At 52.4% G+C, this 13288-nt stretch overlaps 1 protein-coding gene across 5 annotated transcripts in view; it reads left to right on the top strand.

Moving 5' to 3' along the window:
* Positions 1 to 13288, top strand: part of ARMC9 (armadillo repeat containing 9) — a 178011-nt gene that overhangs the window by 154714 nt on the left and 10009 nt on the right. For 3 of the 5 annotated variants that reach the window (XM_030803148.1, XM_030803152.1, XM_030803151.1), the window contains exons 22-23: positions 3822 to 3958; positions 8744 to 8873. In XM_030803148.1, the coding sequence (XP_030659008.1) occupies positions 3822 to 3958; positions 8744 to 8873 (267 nt within the window). Of the gene's footprint in view, positions 1 to 3821; positions 3959 to 8743; positions 8874 to 11289; positions 11391 to 13288 lie in introns of those variants that run through there. The other 2 variants (XM_030803153.1, XM_030803149.1) reach the window with 2 other exon arrangements.

Genomic DNA, 13288 nt, shown 5'->3' on the forward strand with positions numbered 1-13288 from the left:
CATTCCCAGGCCAGGTGCAGTGGCTCACACCTGTAATCCCAGCAGTTTGGGAGGCCAAGGCGGGTGGATCACAAGGTCAGGAGTTCCAGACCTGCCTGACCAAGATGGTGAAATCCCCATCTCTACTAAAAATACAAAAATTTGGCCGGGCGCCAGTGCTGACGCCTGTAATCCCAACACTTTGGGAGGCTGAGATGGGCAGATCACGAGGTCAGGAGAACGAGCCATCCTGGCTAACACGATGAAACCTGGTCTCTACTAAAAATACAAAACAAATTAGCCGGGTATAGTGGCGGGTAGTCCCAGCTGAGGCAGGAGAATGGCGTGAACCCAGGAGGCGGAGCTTGCAGTGAGCCAAGATCGCGCCACTGCACCCCAGCCTGGGCGACAGAGCGAGACTCGGTCTCAAAAATAAATAAATAAATAAATAAGTAAATAAAATACAAAAATTAGCCAGGCACGGTGGTAGGCACCTGTAGTCCCAGCTATTTGGGAGTCTGAGGCAGGAGAATCGCTTGAACCCAGGAGGCGGAGGTCGCAGTGAGCCGAGATCGTGCCACTGCACTCTAGCCTAGGCAACAGAGTGAGACTCCATCTCAAAAAAAAAAAGAAAGAAATTACATTCCCAAAATAGGAGGCTGGTTATATAAATTATGGTATGTTCACACAAAAGAGTACTAAAGATGATGTTTTAGAAAAATATTGACTGACATGGGAAGAGCCTCACAATATATTGCTAAGTGAAAAAGCAAATTATAGAACGGTGTGAATATAGCATGCGAGCCATTCAGAGTGCACCCAAGCTAGTATTTTTAAGTGTATATTTGCATATTTTTAAAAGATTTGTTTAAAAATCAAATGTTAAGTGGTTGTGCTTAGATATTGGGAGGGCAGGTCATTTATATATTCTATATATTTACCTAATTTTTCATGAAAAACACTTAGTGGTTTTATAATCAAGGAAAAAAAAGGTTGCAGATAAACACATTTGCCATGTGCAATGGGGCTCTCCCACCCCACCTCAGCCTAGCATCAGCTGCGCCTCCCTGGCCATTTTCTTCCCACCTAACCCTGCCCCCTTCGTTGGTTCCAGATCCTTCTGTCTGCCCGATCTCTGTGCAATCCCTGGACACATCTTTTGCTCTGTCTTCATCCTCCCCTCCCACTGCCTTCCTCGGGCCTCTTGACAGGCTCTGGGGCTCTGCCTCCCTCCCTCTCAGGCCCTGTCTGGCTGTGTCCCTGCCCCATCTTCCTCTCCATTCAGCGATGGCCAGGCGATGACTTCCAGAGGGTATTTCTGCCAAGATCACAGGTGACCTTCCAGTTTCCAACCCCGGAGGACACTCAGGGCACATTGTTCCCACTCTCAGTTGCCAGCTGCTGACCCCTCCTGGGAGTCATTCCACCCCAGTCCCCATGTGCTGGCCTCGGCCTCTCACTCCCTTCCTCCCCGGTGGCCCCAGCGAAGGCCCTCACTCCATCCTGCCTGTTCCCTAGTTTCCACTACTCACTGATGATACCCACATTCAGCCCAGATACCCAGATATGTCCCTACAGCACCCCAATTCAGCATTTCCTAGAATGACACAGCTGCCATCTGAGTCCCCTGCTTCCGGGCATGGCATGAGTGCCCACAAACAGCCAAGCCAGAGTCCAGCAGGTTTGCACACTCCTCCCACCCCGTCCTGCCCTCCACCGGCCTTCACGGCTCAGGGAGGTCCTCCTAACAGTGTTCCCTGCCACCGTCCACCTTCCATGACCATGGATGGAATGATCTTTCTAGCAGGAAATGTCATTCCTTTGGTTCTTCATTACTTAGGGATCAAGTTTAAATCCCGGCCTTACAGAGTGCTTCTCAATTGACACCCCTGCAACAAGCATCAGAGCCCCCCAGGACACCCTGCCCCCTCCACGCTACTGTCGCACAGGTCTTTTCAGGAGAGGGAGGTAGGGGCATCCATATTTTGTGATGTTTTAAATCTTTCTGTAAAAATGCAGCATATATATATATACACACATATATATATACACATATATATATACACACACATATATATATATATATATACATACACACACACCGTATGTAGATATATAGATTTTTTTCCCCTTTTCACCTTGCTCATGATGTTACTTCTGCTGGAAGACCTTCCCTCTTCTGGCACCTGGCAGACCCCAACTCAAGAGTTCAAAACTGAGTTGGCTAGGAGTGTGGTGGCTCACGCCTATAATCCTAGGACTTTGGGAGGCCAAGGTGGTAGGATCACGAGCTCAGTTCAAAACCAGCCAAGTCAACACAGACCTCATCTCTATCAAAAAAAAAAAAAGACTGATTGCCCACCTTAGGAAGACTTTGCTGCCCCCCTCAGGGTGGTTACATGTCTCCTTATCTTTGGCGTTGGGTTGAGCCATGTCAATTTCTTTTTTTTTTTTTTTTTTTTTTTGAGACAGAGTCTCACTCTGTTACCCAGGCTGGAGTGCAATGGCGCAATCTTGGCCCACTGCAACCTCCACCTCCCTGGCTCAAGCGATTCTCCTGCCTCAGCCTCTTGAGTAGCTGGGACTACAGGCATATATCACCACGTCCCGCTAATCTTTATATTTTTAGTAGAGACGGGGTTTCACCATGTTGGCCAAGCTGGTCTCAAACTCCTGACCTCAAGTGATCTGCCTGCCTTGGCCTCCCAAAGTGCTGGGATTACAGGCATGAGCCACCATGCCTGGCCAGACATAATGAAATTGACATTCAAGAACAGCCATTTGCAGGGTCCAGCCCTAGGCAGGCAAGAGCTTGTCGTGTGTCCCTCACTGAGCCCTTGTTGGAGTAGGTGGCCCATATCTCCTTGTTGAAGGGGGAGCAAGTGCTCCGTTGCCTTACAGATAACTGGAGGCCTTCCTCGGGGATCTGTGGTCAACGTTGACCCGATGAGGCTGTCCCAGCCAGCTGGCCCTCGCACCTGGCTGGATCTGGTGCAATGATGCTCTCAGCGCTTGTCTGCTGGGCGAGGGTGTCTCCCCCAGCTTGGGTGCCGACATTAGGCACTGCAAAAGAGCTGTTCTGCACACATCCTTTAGGTAGTGTTATAAGAAAGTAAGTTCTAGGCCAGTCACAGTGGCTCACGCCTGTAATCCCAGCACTTTGGGAGGCCGAGGTGAGAGGATTGCTTGAGCCCAGGAGTTCGGGACCAGTCCTGGCAACATAGAGAGACCTTGTCTCTACAAAAAATAAAAAAAGCAATTGAGTGTGGAGGTGCCCATCTGTAGTCCCAGCTACTCCAGAGGCTGAGATGGGAGGATCACTTGAGCCTGGGAGGTCAAAGCTGCAGTGAGCTGTGGTTGCACCCTGGCACTCTAGCCTGGGCGACAGAGTGAGACCCTGTCTCTAAGAACAGTCTTGTTCTTGGCCAACACTTGCCACAGCTGACATGACATGTTATGTCTTCTCTGGTTGGATTCATCCCTTCGTTCATCTGCGTCATCCTTGGAGAAACCAACAGATCCCTGCCTTACGTTGTTTACTTGAAATGTCATGGTCCCATGTCACCCAGGGTCGTAAGACGTAATTGTGTGTTAGGAATACACCACGCCATGTATCACTGTGAATACAGAAGGGGGCTAACAGGAGCAAGGGGAGGCTACTGCCTCACAGGGTCAGCCTCCTGGCTCCTGCCAAGACCCTTTAAAAGGTCTGATATGCTAATGATGGTTTAACAGGACTTTGAGGCACCGCCCCCTTCTGTATTTGTGATGCTGCACGGCAGTCGGCAGTCCGAATCTCCTGGCTGGCTGTACTTACTGCCGTTTTTCATGTTTTTCTCCAGGCTGGAAGACCATCACACACCTCCCCAGACAGCCCAGCACGCCAGAAACGGCCACCCACAGGCCCTGCCAAACGCTCACGAGGCTGTCTACAGGGAGGGCAAGCCCAGCACCCCGGAGTCCCACGTCTCCTCTTCATGTAAGAACGTGGGCAGCACGCTGGGTCAGTTCTGGGATTGTGATGTCTAGAACCTACGCGAAACAGCAGCAGGAGTGGCAGACGCACGCCTGCTCCTGGGAAGCCCTCTGGTCTCAGCCACAGCCCTGTGTCACAGAGGCTCACGGGATTCCCAGCCCACAGCCAGACCCACACTGGGCTGGTCCTGTGCGTCCCCTTCTCGGAGCACTGCCTGTTGTCCCGTCTGGGAGCTCCTGGGGCAAGATTTCTGACTGGTGAAAGCCGGCTTTAATGTGAAACTTCGGAGGAGGAATCCCGGGCTGATGTAGATCTGTGACTCTGATTCTGATAGCTCAGATTCTGGTGCAGAGGAGGCCAGCCGCCTGCTGGAAGGCTGGACGGAGGCAGAAATGTGCAACTAAGAGCACAAACAACTCTGGGATCCAAACGCCTTTGAAACTTCCAGCTGAGTTAACCAGAGGCTGATGGGAGATAAAAGTATTTTTTAGATGCCAGAAAAAATATATATACTTTGAATCAGAAATGTACAAAGTATTTTTTTAATTTTTGAAAGGAAATTAAAAGGATTATGAGTAGTTCAGATAAGACTCTAATTTCCATTTGAGTAGGAAAAACAACAGAGGAACGGGTTGGATTCCTGTCTGAGAAACATCTGAGAACTTGCATCTGCTCACAATTGGATTCAGACGCTTCCAGGCCCAGGTGCAGAGCGGTAGCCAGTGACGAGTCAGCAATGGCTGGGTTATTTGCAACCCCTGGGTCTCTTGGTGATGAGCAGTTTCAGAGGTTTTGCCAGCACTGATCATCAGTTATTTTACATGTGCTTTACTAAAGCTGTAAATATTAATATGCTCTCCAAAGGTGAGCAGCTTGGTAATTTATACAGAGAATTCTGCTGCCAGGGTGGAGGTCTTGGGGGGGTCTAAAAAGTTTTGCCAATTTGACTGAATGTCATTGAGTTAAAACATTTCAAGTTCTTAGGCCGGACTTCCTAAAGGCTCCACAGTACATTCAGGGTAACGTAGCGGTAACATCCTTGCTTTACCAAAATGACCACTAAGAGGCTCTTTATTTTTGCACTGATTGGACATGCCTTTGGGAAGCTGTCATGCTGTTACCTGCAGGGCGGGGGCACTTGAGGTTGGCGTGGATGGAAATGGCCAAGGAGCAGCTGCCACGATGTCGATGTTATTGTTGTTTTCACGAACAGTTTACTTTAGCCCTGACGAAGTCTGGGCCCAGGCACATTCCGGGTTCTCGCATGAACAGGGTGGGCACCCGCCAGGACACTCAGCCTTGGTGGTCATGGGCGGTTGCCAGTGCTTCTTCCTAGGGAGGCAGCAGCTGCCCGCCAGCCCCCCAGATGGACCAGCTGGAGCCAGAGCAGTGCTCTTCCCAAATCCTGCTGAGACCGTGTTCTGAGTGTCCCTTCCTTAAGCCTGGTCCTATTGGCTCAGCCTGGCTGGGACCCAGGACACGGACCCGCAGCCCTGCCCTGCTCCACCTGCCAGAGACCAGGCCCTCCCTGGCCCTGCCAGGCCCGCTCTGAGCCTCAGGCCAACACCCCTAGTCCTCCTTTTATTTTATTTTATTTTACTTTATTTTATTTTATTTTGAGACAAGGTCTCACTCTGTCCCCCAGGCTGGAGTGCAGTGGCCAATCATAGCTCACTGCAGCCTCACATTCCTAAGTGATCCTCCCGCATCAGCTTCCTGAGTAGCTGGCACTACAGATGCACCACCATACCAGGCAAAGTGTTTTTCTATTTTTTTGTAAAGAAGGAGTTTTGCTGTTGCCTGGGCTGGTCTTGAACTCCTAGTCTCAAGTAATCCTCCTGCCTGAGCCTCCCAAAGCACTGGGATTACAGGCGTGAGCCATCATGCCTGGCCCTCTTAGTCTCCTTTAAAATCCTTTTACTTGACAAAAAGTTCTGCCTTTGGAAAAACCAAGCCCCAAGTGCAGTTTCCTCTGGGTCATGAGTAAGCCTTTGCCACGCCTGGAGTAGATTCCATTCTGACCTACCTTCTTTCAGACAGGCCTGCCCATGGCCTGCTGCGTCTCCCCAATTGGCCTCCCTGCCCCTCTCCCTGTCCTGTCACCTACCTCTGCCTAAGGGATGGATGGCAAACAGCCCTCCGCTTCTGTGCTCCACCTGGGCTCTGCAGATAAGGGGACTGTGGTTAAGTCCATTAAGCCAGGGGATGAGTGAGGGGGAGGGGGATGAGCAGCCGGGACAGCAGGGAGCGGGCAGTGCTGGGCTGGGTGTGGGCACACCTGCGCCATGTTGCCTTCTGCTTCATTCCTTCCCTGCTCAGGAGCTTGCTCTGACTTCCTGCAGACAGTCCTGCTTCTCCATCCCTCCCCTCCACTTCAATTGATTGATTGATTGATTGATTGACTGATTGATTGATTGTAGAGAGTGGTGTCTCTCTGTGCTGCCCAGGCTGGTCTAGAACTCTTGGGCTGAAGCGATCCTCCCGCCTCGGCCTCCCAAAGTGCTGGGATTACAGGCATGGGGCCCCCTCCACTTCCCTTCTCTCGCTCACCTTGCCCCAGGCCCATCCTGGCCCCAGGCAGCGCTCCCCACAGGTCTCCTTGCACAGAGCTCGCTGCTGAGTCTGGCCTGTGCTGGGAACTAACGCCCCACCCAGAGACCCCGTGGAAACCCCCACCTTCACGTTGAGTTTCTTGAGGAAAAGCCTTTGCACTTTGCGTTCAGTCAGGACCGCAGGGAAAACTCATGAGGAGGAACCTGTTGGACCCTCAAACTGCTTGATCGGTTGAATGCGGGGCCAGAAAGTACATTCTAGGCAAAAGACAGCCCCAAATGCCAACAGGAAATAGTTCCCAAGGGAAAAGGCCAATAATATGACTTAGCATTTTGCAGAACATTGGCCTGAGGAAAGCTATTCTCATTTCCCCACCAACCGGGACTATCTTCAATATCAAAATCACATGCCTTGGGACTTCATAGCCCTGGGAGTTAAAATGCCCAGCCCTGTCTGAAATGGACCAGCAGGCAAGAGATACTACTGTCCCAGGAAGCCCCCAGTGCACACCCATGGCTGCCCCATCTCCTAGCTCCTGGCACTCTTAGTTAGGGGGTCTCTTGTTCTTGTTCTTTTTTTTTTTTTTTTTTTTTGAGATGGAGTCTCTCTCGCCCAGGCTGGAGTACAGTGGTGCAATCTTGGCTCACTGCAAACTCCGCCTCCCGGGTTCAAGTGATTCTCCTGCCTCAGCCTCCTGAGTAGCTGGGATTACAGGCATGTGTTACCACACCCGGCTAATTTTTGTATTTTCAGTAGAGACGGTTTTACCATGTTGACCAGGCTGGTCTCGAACTCCTGGCCTCAAGTGATCTGCCTGCCCCAGTCTCCCAAAATGCTGGGATTACAGGCATGAGCCACCGTGCTCAGCTGGTCTCTTGTTCTTGGTGTGACCTCTGAAAGTCTTCAGTGTGGCCTGTGCTGAAGGAAGTAGGAGAGGAGAAGGAGACAGTTGAACCAAGGCCACCTCATGGTCTCGGGGCACTCCAGCTCAGTTCCTCCTTTTTGATGACCTCCCCGTCCCCTACCCCCACACGCCCTGGGAAGCTCCTGGTCCTGGTCCTGGAGGACTTGCCTGCCATGGGCACAGCTTTGTGTCTCCACACATTGTAATGGGGTTCCCCTGCGTGTAGCCCAGCGATTCGGTGTGACTTCACTCAAGTATTCTCTTGTACACCTACGCTTTGTCTCCTGGCCTTATTCTAAGCACATTGAGCAGGTGCCACCTGTCCTGAAGCTCTATTTCTAGACCCAGATCCAGGTGGAGACCGCCCAGTGCCACCCGCTGGGTTCTGGTATCAAAAATAGACTCTCGTTTGGGTCAAAAGAGAATTATCTGGAAGCCAAAGCCCCTTGCTACAGGAAAGCCTGCAGGGAAGATCTCTTTATATTTAAGATTAAACAGATCACATTGCAAAGCCGCAGAGGTGCTGCTAAAATGAAAGAGCTGAGAGGAGCTTGGCCTAAGGGAGTCACAGATGCAGCCTCTGTCACAGTGTCGCTGCAGCAGTGACATGGACCCCTTCAGCTGTAGGAGAAGAGGAGAGGTGGGGTGGGGAAGGAGTGCGTGGCATCTGAGATGCAGGAACATCTGTTCCCAGGCCCTTGGAGAGCCCTCCGTATGCTATGATGCTATCTGGGATTCTCCATCTGCTTCCCCGTGAAGGGCTCCCGCGTGTCCCAGGTGGCCTGGTTCTGGGTGGGCATCAGCTACGGCACCAGTCATTGGGAGTGAGGGCACTTCCTGGCCACCCTGGGTGTACCGAGGGGTTCAGCATTAAGGAGCCTTGGGCTGCTCAGTGAGGAGCACCCTATCTCTCAGGTTGTTGGTTTTAGCAAATAAAACTACACACCACCCAGTTACATTTGAGTTTCAGATAAGCAAATGTGCCTCCACGTTCCATCTGGAGGCGCCTAGCCATGGCCCAGGGAGACAATTCGTTGTTCTGAGGGCTTTCCAGAGGCTGAGGGGTGCCAGGAAGGCTGAGCGGCCAGGGTGATCTGAACCTCCCTAGACTGTGCCTGTCGCCGCCAGCAGTGTGCCTGCCATCCCCCGCTGCCTGGCAAGTTCCCGGGCTGCACGAGTAAACAAGTATCCCAAGCCACAGGCGCCAGGGAGCCCGCAGGGCCTGGCCTGGGGTGCGTGCTTTTCTTGGCTTTCCAGCCCAGCCCAAAAGAGGGCATCCTTAGAGGGGTTCCAGAGCAGATGTGGACTGAACTTTCTCTCCTCCTCCCCAGCAGCCATCATCGCCAAGCCAGGAGAGTGGCTCCCAAGAGAACGCCAGAAAGAGCCTCACCCGGCCCCCACGGGGACCCCCCGCCAGCCAAGGGAGGCGCCCCAGGACCCAGGCAGTGGAGAGACCACCAGGTAAGGGGGATGTCACAAGGCCTCGAACCTTACTCTCAGAGCTCTGGGAGCGGGCGCCCCACGCCGGATGCAGAGCACCCAGAAGACCTGGAAGGCTCCTCTGAGGCCCAGCCTCTGACAGGGGAAGCTAAGGAGCAGTGTCAAGATTCCCGGCAGAGTGCAGCCGCCACTCCTGGCCACCTCGAAGGGCTGTGCTGCCTGAGAGCCATCAGTCAGACGGGAAGGACACGGCACTCAGAAGCATGCCCACGGGACTAGTTTTCAAAACTGCCGGGGCTGAGTGATGGGGTGACTTAGGGATAGTGTCCTGTCAGCTTTTTGCATTTGGAGGAACTGGGCTGTAGGGCAGAAAGATGGAGAAGGAGGTGAGTAAATGGTTTGGCTCAGAGGTCATTTCCTGAAACAGAAACTGGGCCTCCAGGCTGGGGCATGGTGACGCATGCCTGTAATCCCAGCACTTTGGGAGGCTGAGGCAGGAGGATTGCTTGAGCCCAGGAGTTTGAAACTAGCCTGGCAACATAGTGAGACCCTGTTTCAAAAAAAAAAATCAAAAAACCAAAAAAAGAAAAAGAAAAAACAAGAAACTGGACCCCCGAGCAGAAGAAAAAAAAAAAATGGTGTCCTCTCTTCCACTGTAGCACGTGAGCACAGACTGGCCCTGTGGGTTATTAGGGGTTCTTTAGGGTCTAGAAAGGACCTTTCCAATCTCGCCAGCTCTTTCTTTTGGATCTGGAGAAAACTGCTCAGGGAGAGGGGCCTGGCCTGGGTCTCAGACCCTGCCTGTCCCTGACTAGCAGGCACGCCAGCTGCCCCTCACCACTTCCTCCTGGCCATGAAGGAAGCCAACCTCTTGCGGTAAAATACGGGGCTGGAGCAGGCTCAGCTTAGTTCTTGGGGCCCCAGGAGAGGACAGGCAGGAAGACTGAGCAGAACCTGCACCCACTGGTGGAGAAAATCGAGAAAGAGGCAGGAAGAGAAATCAATGGGGAATGGCAGACAGGAGAAGGATGTAAGAGAAAGGGGGCGCAGACGAGTGTGCTGAGCTTCCTTGGGTGGGGATGGGCTAGAAGCCGAAATCGGAACTGTGGGAAGGATGGGAAGGACTTCAGGACCTGGGCTAGGGAAGGGTGGGGGCAGTCCCAGCTATCTTTAAGAAGCAGAGGGGTCAAAGGCGGCCGCATTATTGGGGGAGGGGCCAAGCCTCTGGACTCCTCCAGTTCCACTGCCAACCTGCCTGGGGACCCAGGGACCTACCTCCCCTACCTGGGCCTCCTCCCTTCTTTCTGTGGCTGAAGAGGAGCTTGTCAGCCAGACCAGGGGTTCTCAGGCTCTCAGCATCCACCTGAAATGGGGACTCAAAATGAGAGACCTCTGAGGAGTGGGCCAGAGCTATCTCATGCCCCCAGTCCAGACTGGATCCTCCCCCGCGGTTCAGCCAGGCCAAACCTACGCTTCCGGTATAGCCCACTTCTTTTTACTTCCTGCGAATGCTGAGTTCATTTTTGAGGCTCTCCACTGGGGACAGCCCTCTCTCCCCAGAAATAACTGTTTTCACAGTAGGTAGGCAGCTGACCCTGAGGGACCTCATTACATCAAGCAGGGTTGCCTAGCTGGCCCCCCAAGATTCTATTGGGCACAAAGACCCCTCAGGGTCCAGCCCAGAGGTGCCCTCCCCTTGGTATCAGTCACTGAAGCCAGCTCTTATTTTAAGCCTGGGGGTTCAGTGTGAGGAAGAAGAGGATGGAAGGAGGGAGAAGTACAAGTTGTTCCATCTCCCCCTTCCTCCCTCACTGGCAATGTCATCTAGAATATTATGGCATTCTAGATGTGAGAGATATATATACCTCATATGTATATGGTGTACCTCATCTAGAATGCCATAATATTCTAAATCACAAGTGGCCATCTCTTGTCAGGCTGACGTCAGCCCCAATTCAGGTCTCAGCGAAGCATCCCTTCCTCCTGCCTGACCCCAAAGTGCAGGTCACACCCTTCTTCCAGGCTCACAGGAGCCACAGTCCCTCCACGGGGCAAAGACCCCACTGTGTTGTCATGTGGCTGCCTCTCACTGCCTCAGAGACAAGCACAGTATGCAGGGCACAGAGAGTGTGCAGGGCCTGCTGGGTGTACGGGGAATGCAAGGCTGCAGGGAGTGTGCACAGTGTGCAAGGTATTCAGGAAGTGCAGGGCTGCAGGGAGTGTGCAAGGAGTGCGGGGAATGCAGGGCATGCAGGAGTGTGCACAGAGTGCCAGGAGCGCAGGGCGTCTGTGCTGTGCTTCTGCGCCTGGCCTAGGCGGTTAGAGTACTTGTTGATGAACAAGTAGGAGAAAGGGAGAAAGAGTGGTTCTCTATGTGGCTTTGGTGGGGAACGTTTGTCCCTCACCTTCCCTGAGCTCTGTTCTCTTGCTCTTTCAGGTGAGGTATCACACCCAGAAGAAGAATTGGTGGATGGGCAGGAAGCCCTTGGGGCAGAGGTCTGGGTCAGTGGTAGATTGAATGATGGCACTGTTTACTTAGCCCGGCTTTCAGGTGTTTTAAGGATAATGGCTACTCAAGCTCTGTGCCAGTGACTTCCAGCAACTGTCTTGCTGTAAAATTACTTTCTCGGAGGCTGGGGAATAAAAGTCTAGACCTGCCTGGCGCAGTGGCTCACGCCTGTAATCCCAGCACTTTGAGAGGCCAAGGCGGGCGGACAATGAGGTCAAGAGATCAAGATCATCCTGGCCAACATGGAGAAACCCCGTCTCTACTAAAAATACAAAAATTAGCTGGGCGTGGTGGCACATGCTTGTAGTCCCAGCTACTTGGGAGGCTGAGGCAGGAGAATCGCTTGAACTGGGAAGCAGAGGTTGCAGTGAGCCGAGATCGCACCACTGCACTCCAGCCTGGACGACAGAGTGAGACTCTGTCTCAAAAAAAAAAAAAAAAGCCCAGACCCTACAATCATGGTGCCTTCCCCCAACCCCCATGGTGAAATTTTCCTTTTCCTTTTCCTTTGTCATCTTCTTAGACTCCTTAGATTAAGTAGCAGGAGAAAACTAATGTTGACCAGGCTTTAAAGATGTATTTATTAAGAAACAAATGCATTTATCCTGCAAAGAGCCTTAGTGCTCCCCATGAAATATGTCAGTCCAGACCACAGAGGCTGAGTTGCACCCCGGAATGTGCAGGAAGGTGATGGCAGGGCTGCCTTGACTGTTACCTGTCAGTCCTTCTCAGCATGGCCCTGCCACTCCAGAAGAGCAGCCCCAGCCAGGTGCGGGGTGCTTGTGCCTGGAAGTTCACCTCCACGTGGCCTGAGGACAGGTGAGGGAGGGGGCTCTGTCGGAGGAGCTCCTCGCACCCAGGCACAGGACAGGATCAGAAGCAAATGTCAAAGATCTTGTCCTGCCACGGATGAGAAGTGATTCTTTTGCAAGTGCTGTGACTTTTTTAAAATGAGAAGAGATTGTACGTATGTCTACATGTATGCCTTTCCCCTCACATTTGTCCCTGAGGATGGACAGCAGCTCCCAATGACACATTCATGCATCCAGCTAAAGAAACAACACATGCTTGTGCCTGTAATCCCAGCACTTTGGGAGGCCGAGGCAGGCAGATCACCTGAGGTCCAGGAGTTTGAGACCAGCCTGACCAACATGGTGAAACCCTGTCTCTACTAAAAATACAAAAATTAGCCAGGCGTGGTGGTGCATGCCTGTAATCCCAGCTACTCGGGAGGCTGAGGCAGGAGAATAGCTTGAACCCATGAGGCAGAGGTTGCAGTGAGCCAAGATCGTGCCACTGCACTCCAGCCTGGGTGACAGAGCGAGACTGTGTCTCAAAAAAAAAGAAAAAGAAACGACACATGAAGCCCCAGGAGGCCGAGGAGCTTGAGACGTGTAGCCCGGTGTGTGCCCATGGCACGGGAGCTGTGTGTGCGGCTGGTTCCTATCTGCCTTTATCTGGTGTATTCTGTTCTGGCCCGTTTCCCCACCTCTGCCCCTTTCTGGGTTTTCTCATAATCCAGATGAAATGTCCGCAGCAATAACTGAGAGCCGGTTATGAACCCTCTGGGCAGAGTCGCCTAGGGGCCCTGAATGCTTTTGTTTGGCCTTAATGCAAACAGAAGGGACACAGGATCCTCCGCTGCGTGATGCTTAGCAGCGGGATTATGACTCAGCAGCATTCCAAACACAGGGAAGATTCAGCATCTCCCGAGGCATTTTATGGCTCTTCTCTCTCAACACAATGTTCCTATTGATACGCTGAGATCATATAAGGGCCAGGCTGCTTTAATAAACAATCACCTACCTTGCAGAGCACCTCCCAAGTTTCCCGTATATCACCCTTTACATTTTTTCCAGGACCCAGTCCCATGCGTTTCTGCGGCACATGACTTCCCCTATGTCATAGGTGACTGCCGTCCTGGACT

Source organism: Nomascus leucogenys, chromosome 22a, assembly GCF_006542625.1.
Source record: "Nomascus leucogenys isolate Asia chromosome 22a, Asia_NLE_v1, whole genome shotgun sequence".
Classification (NCBI taxonomy): Eukaryota; Metazoa; Chordata; class Mammalia; order Primates; family Hylobatidae; genus Nomascus; species Nomascus leucogenys.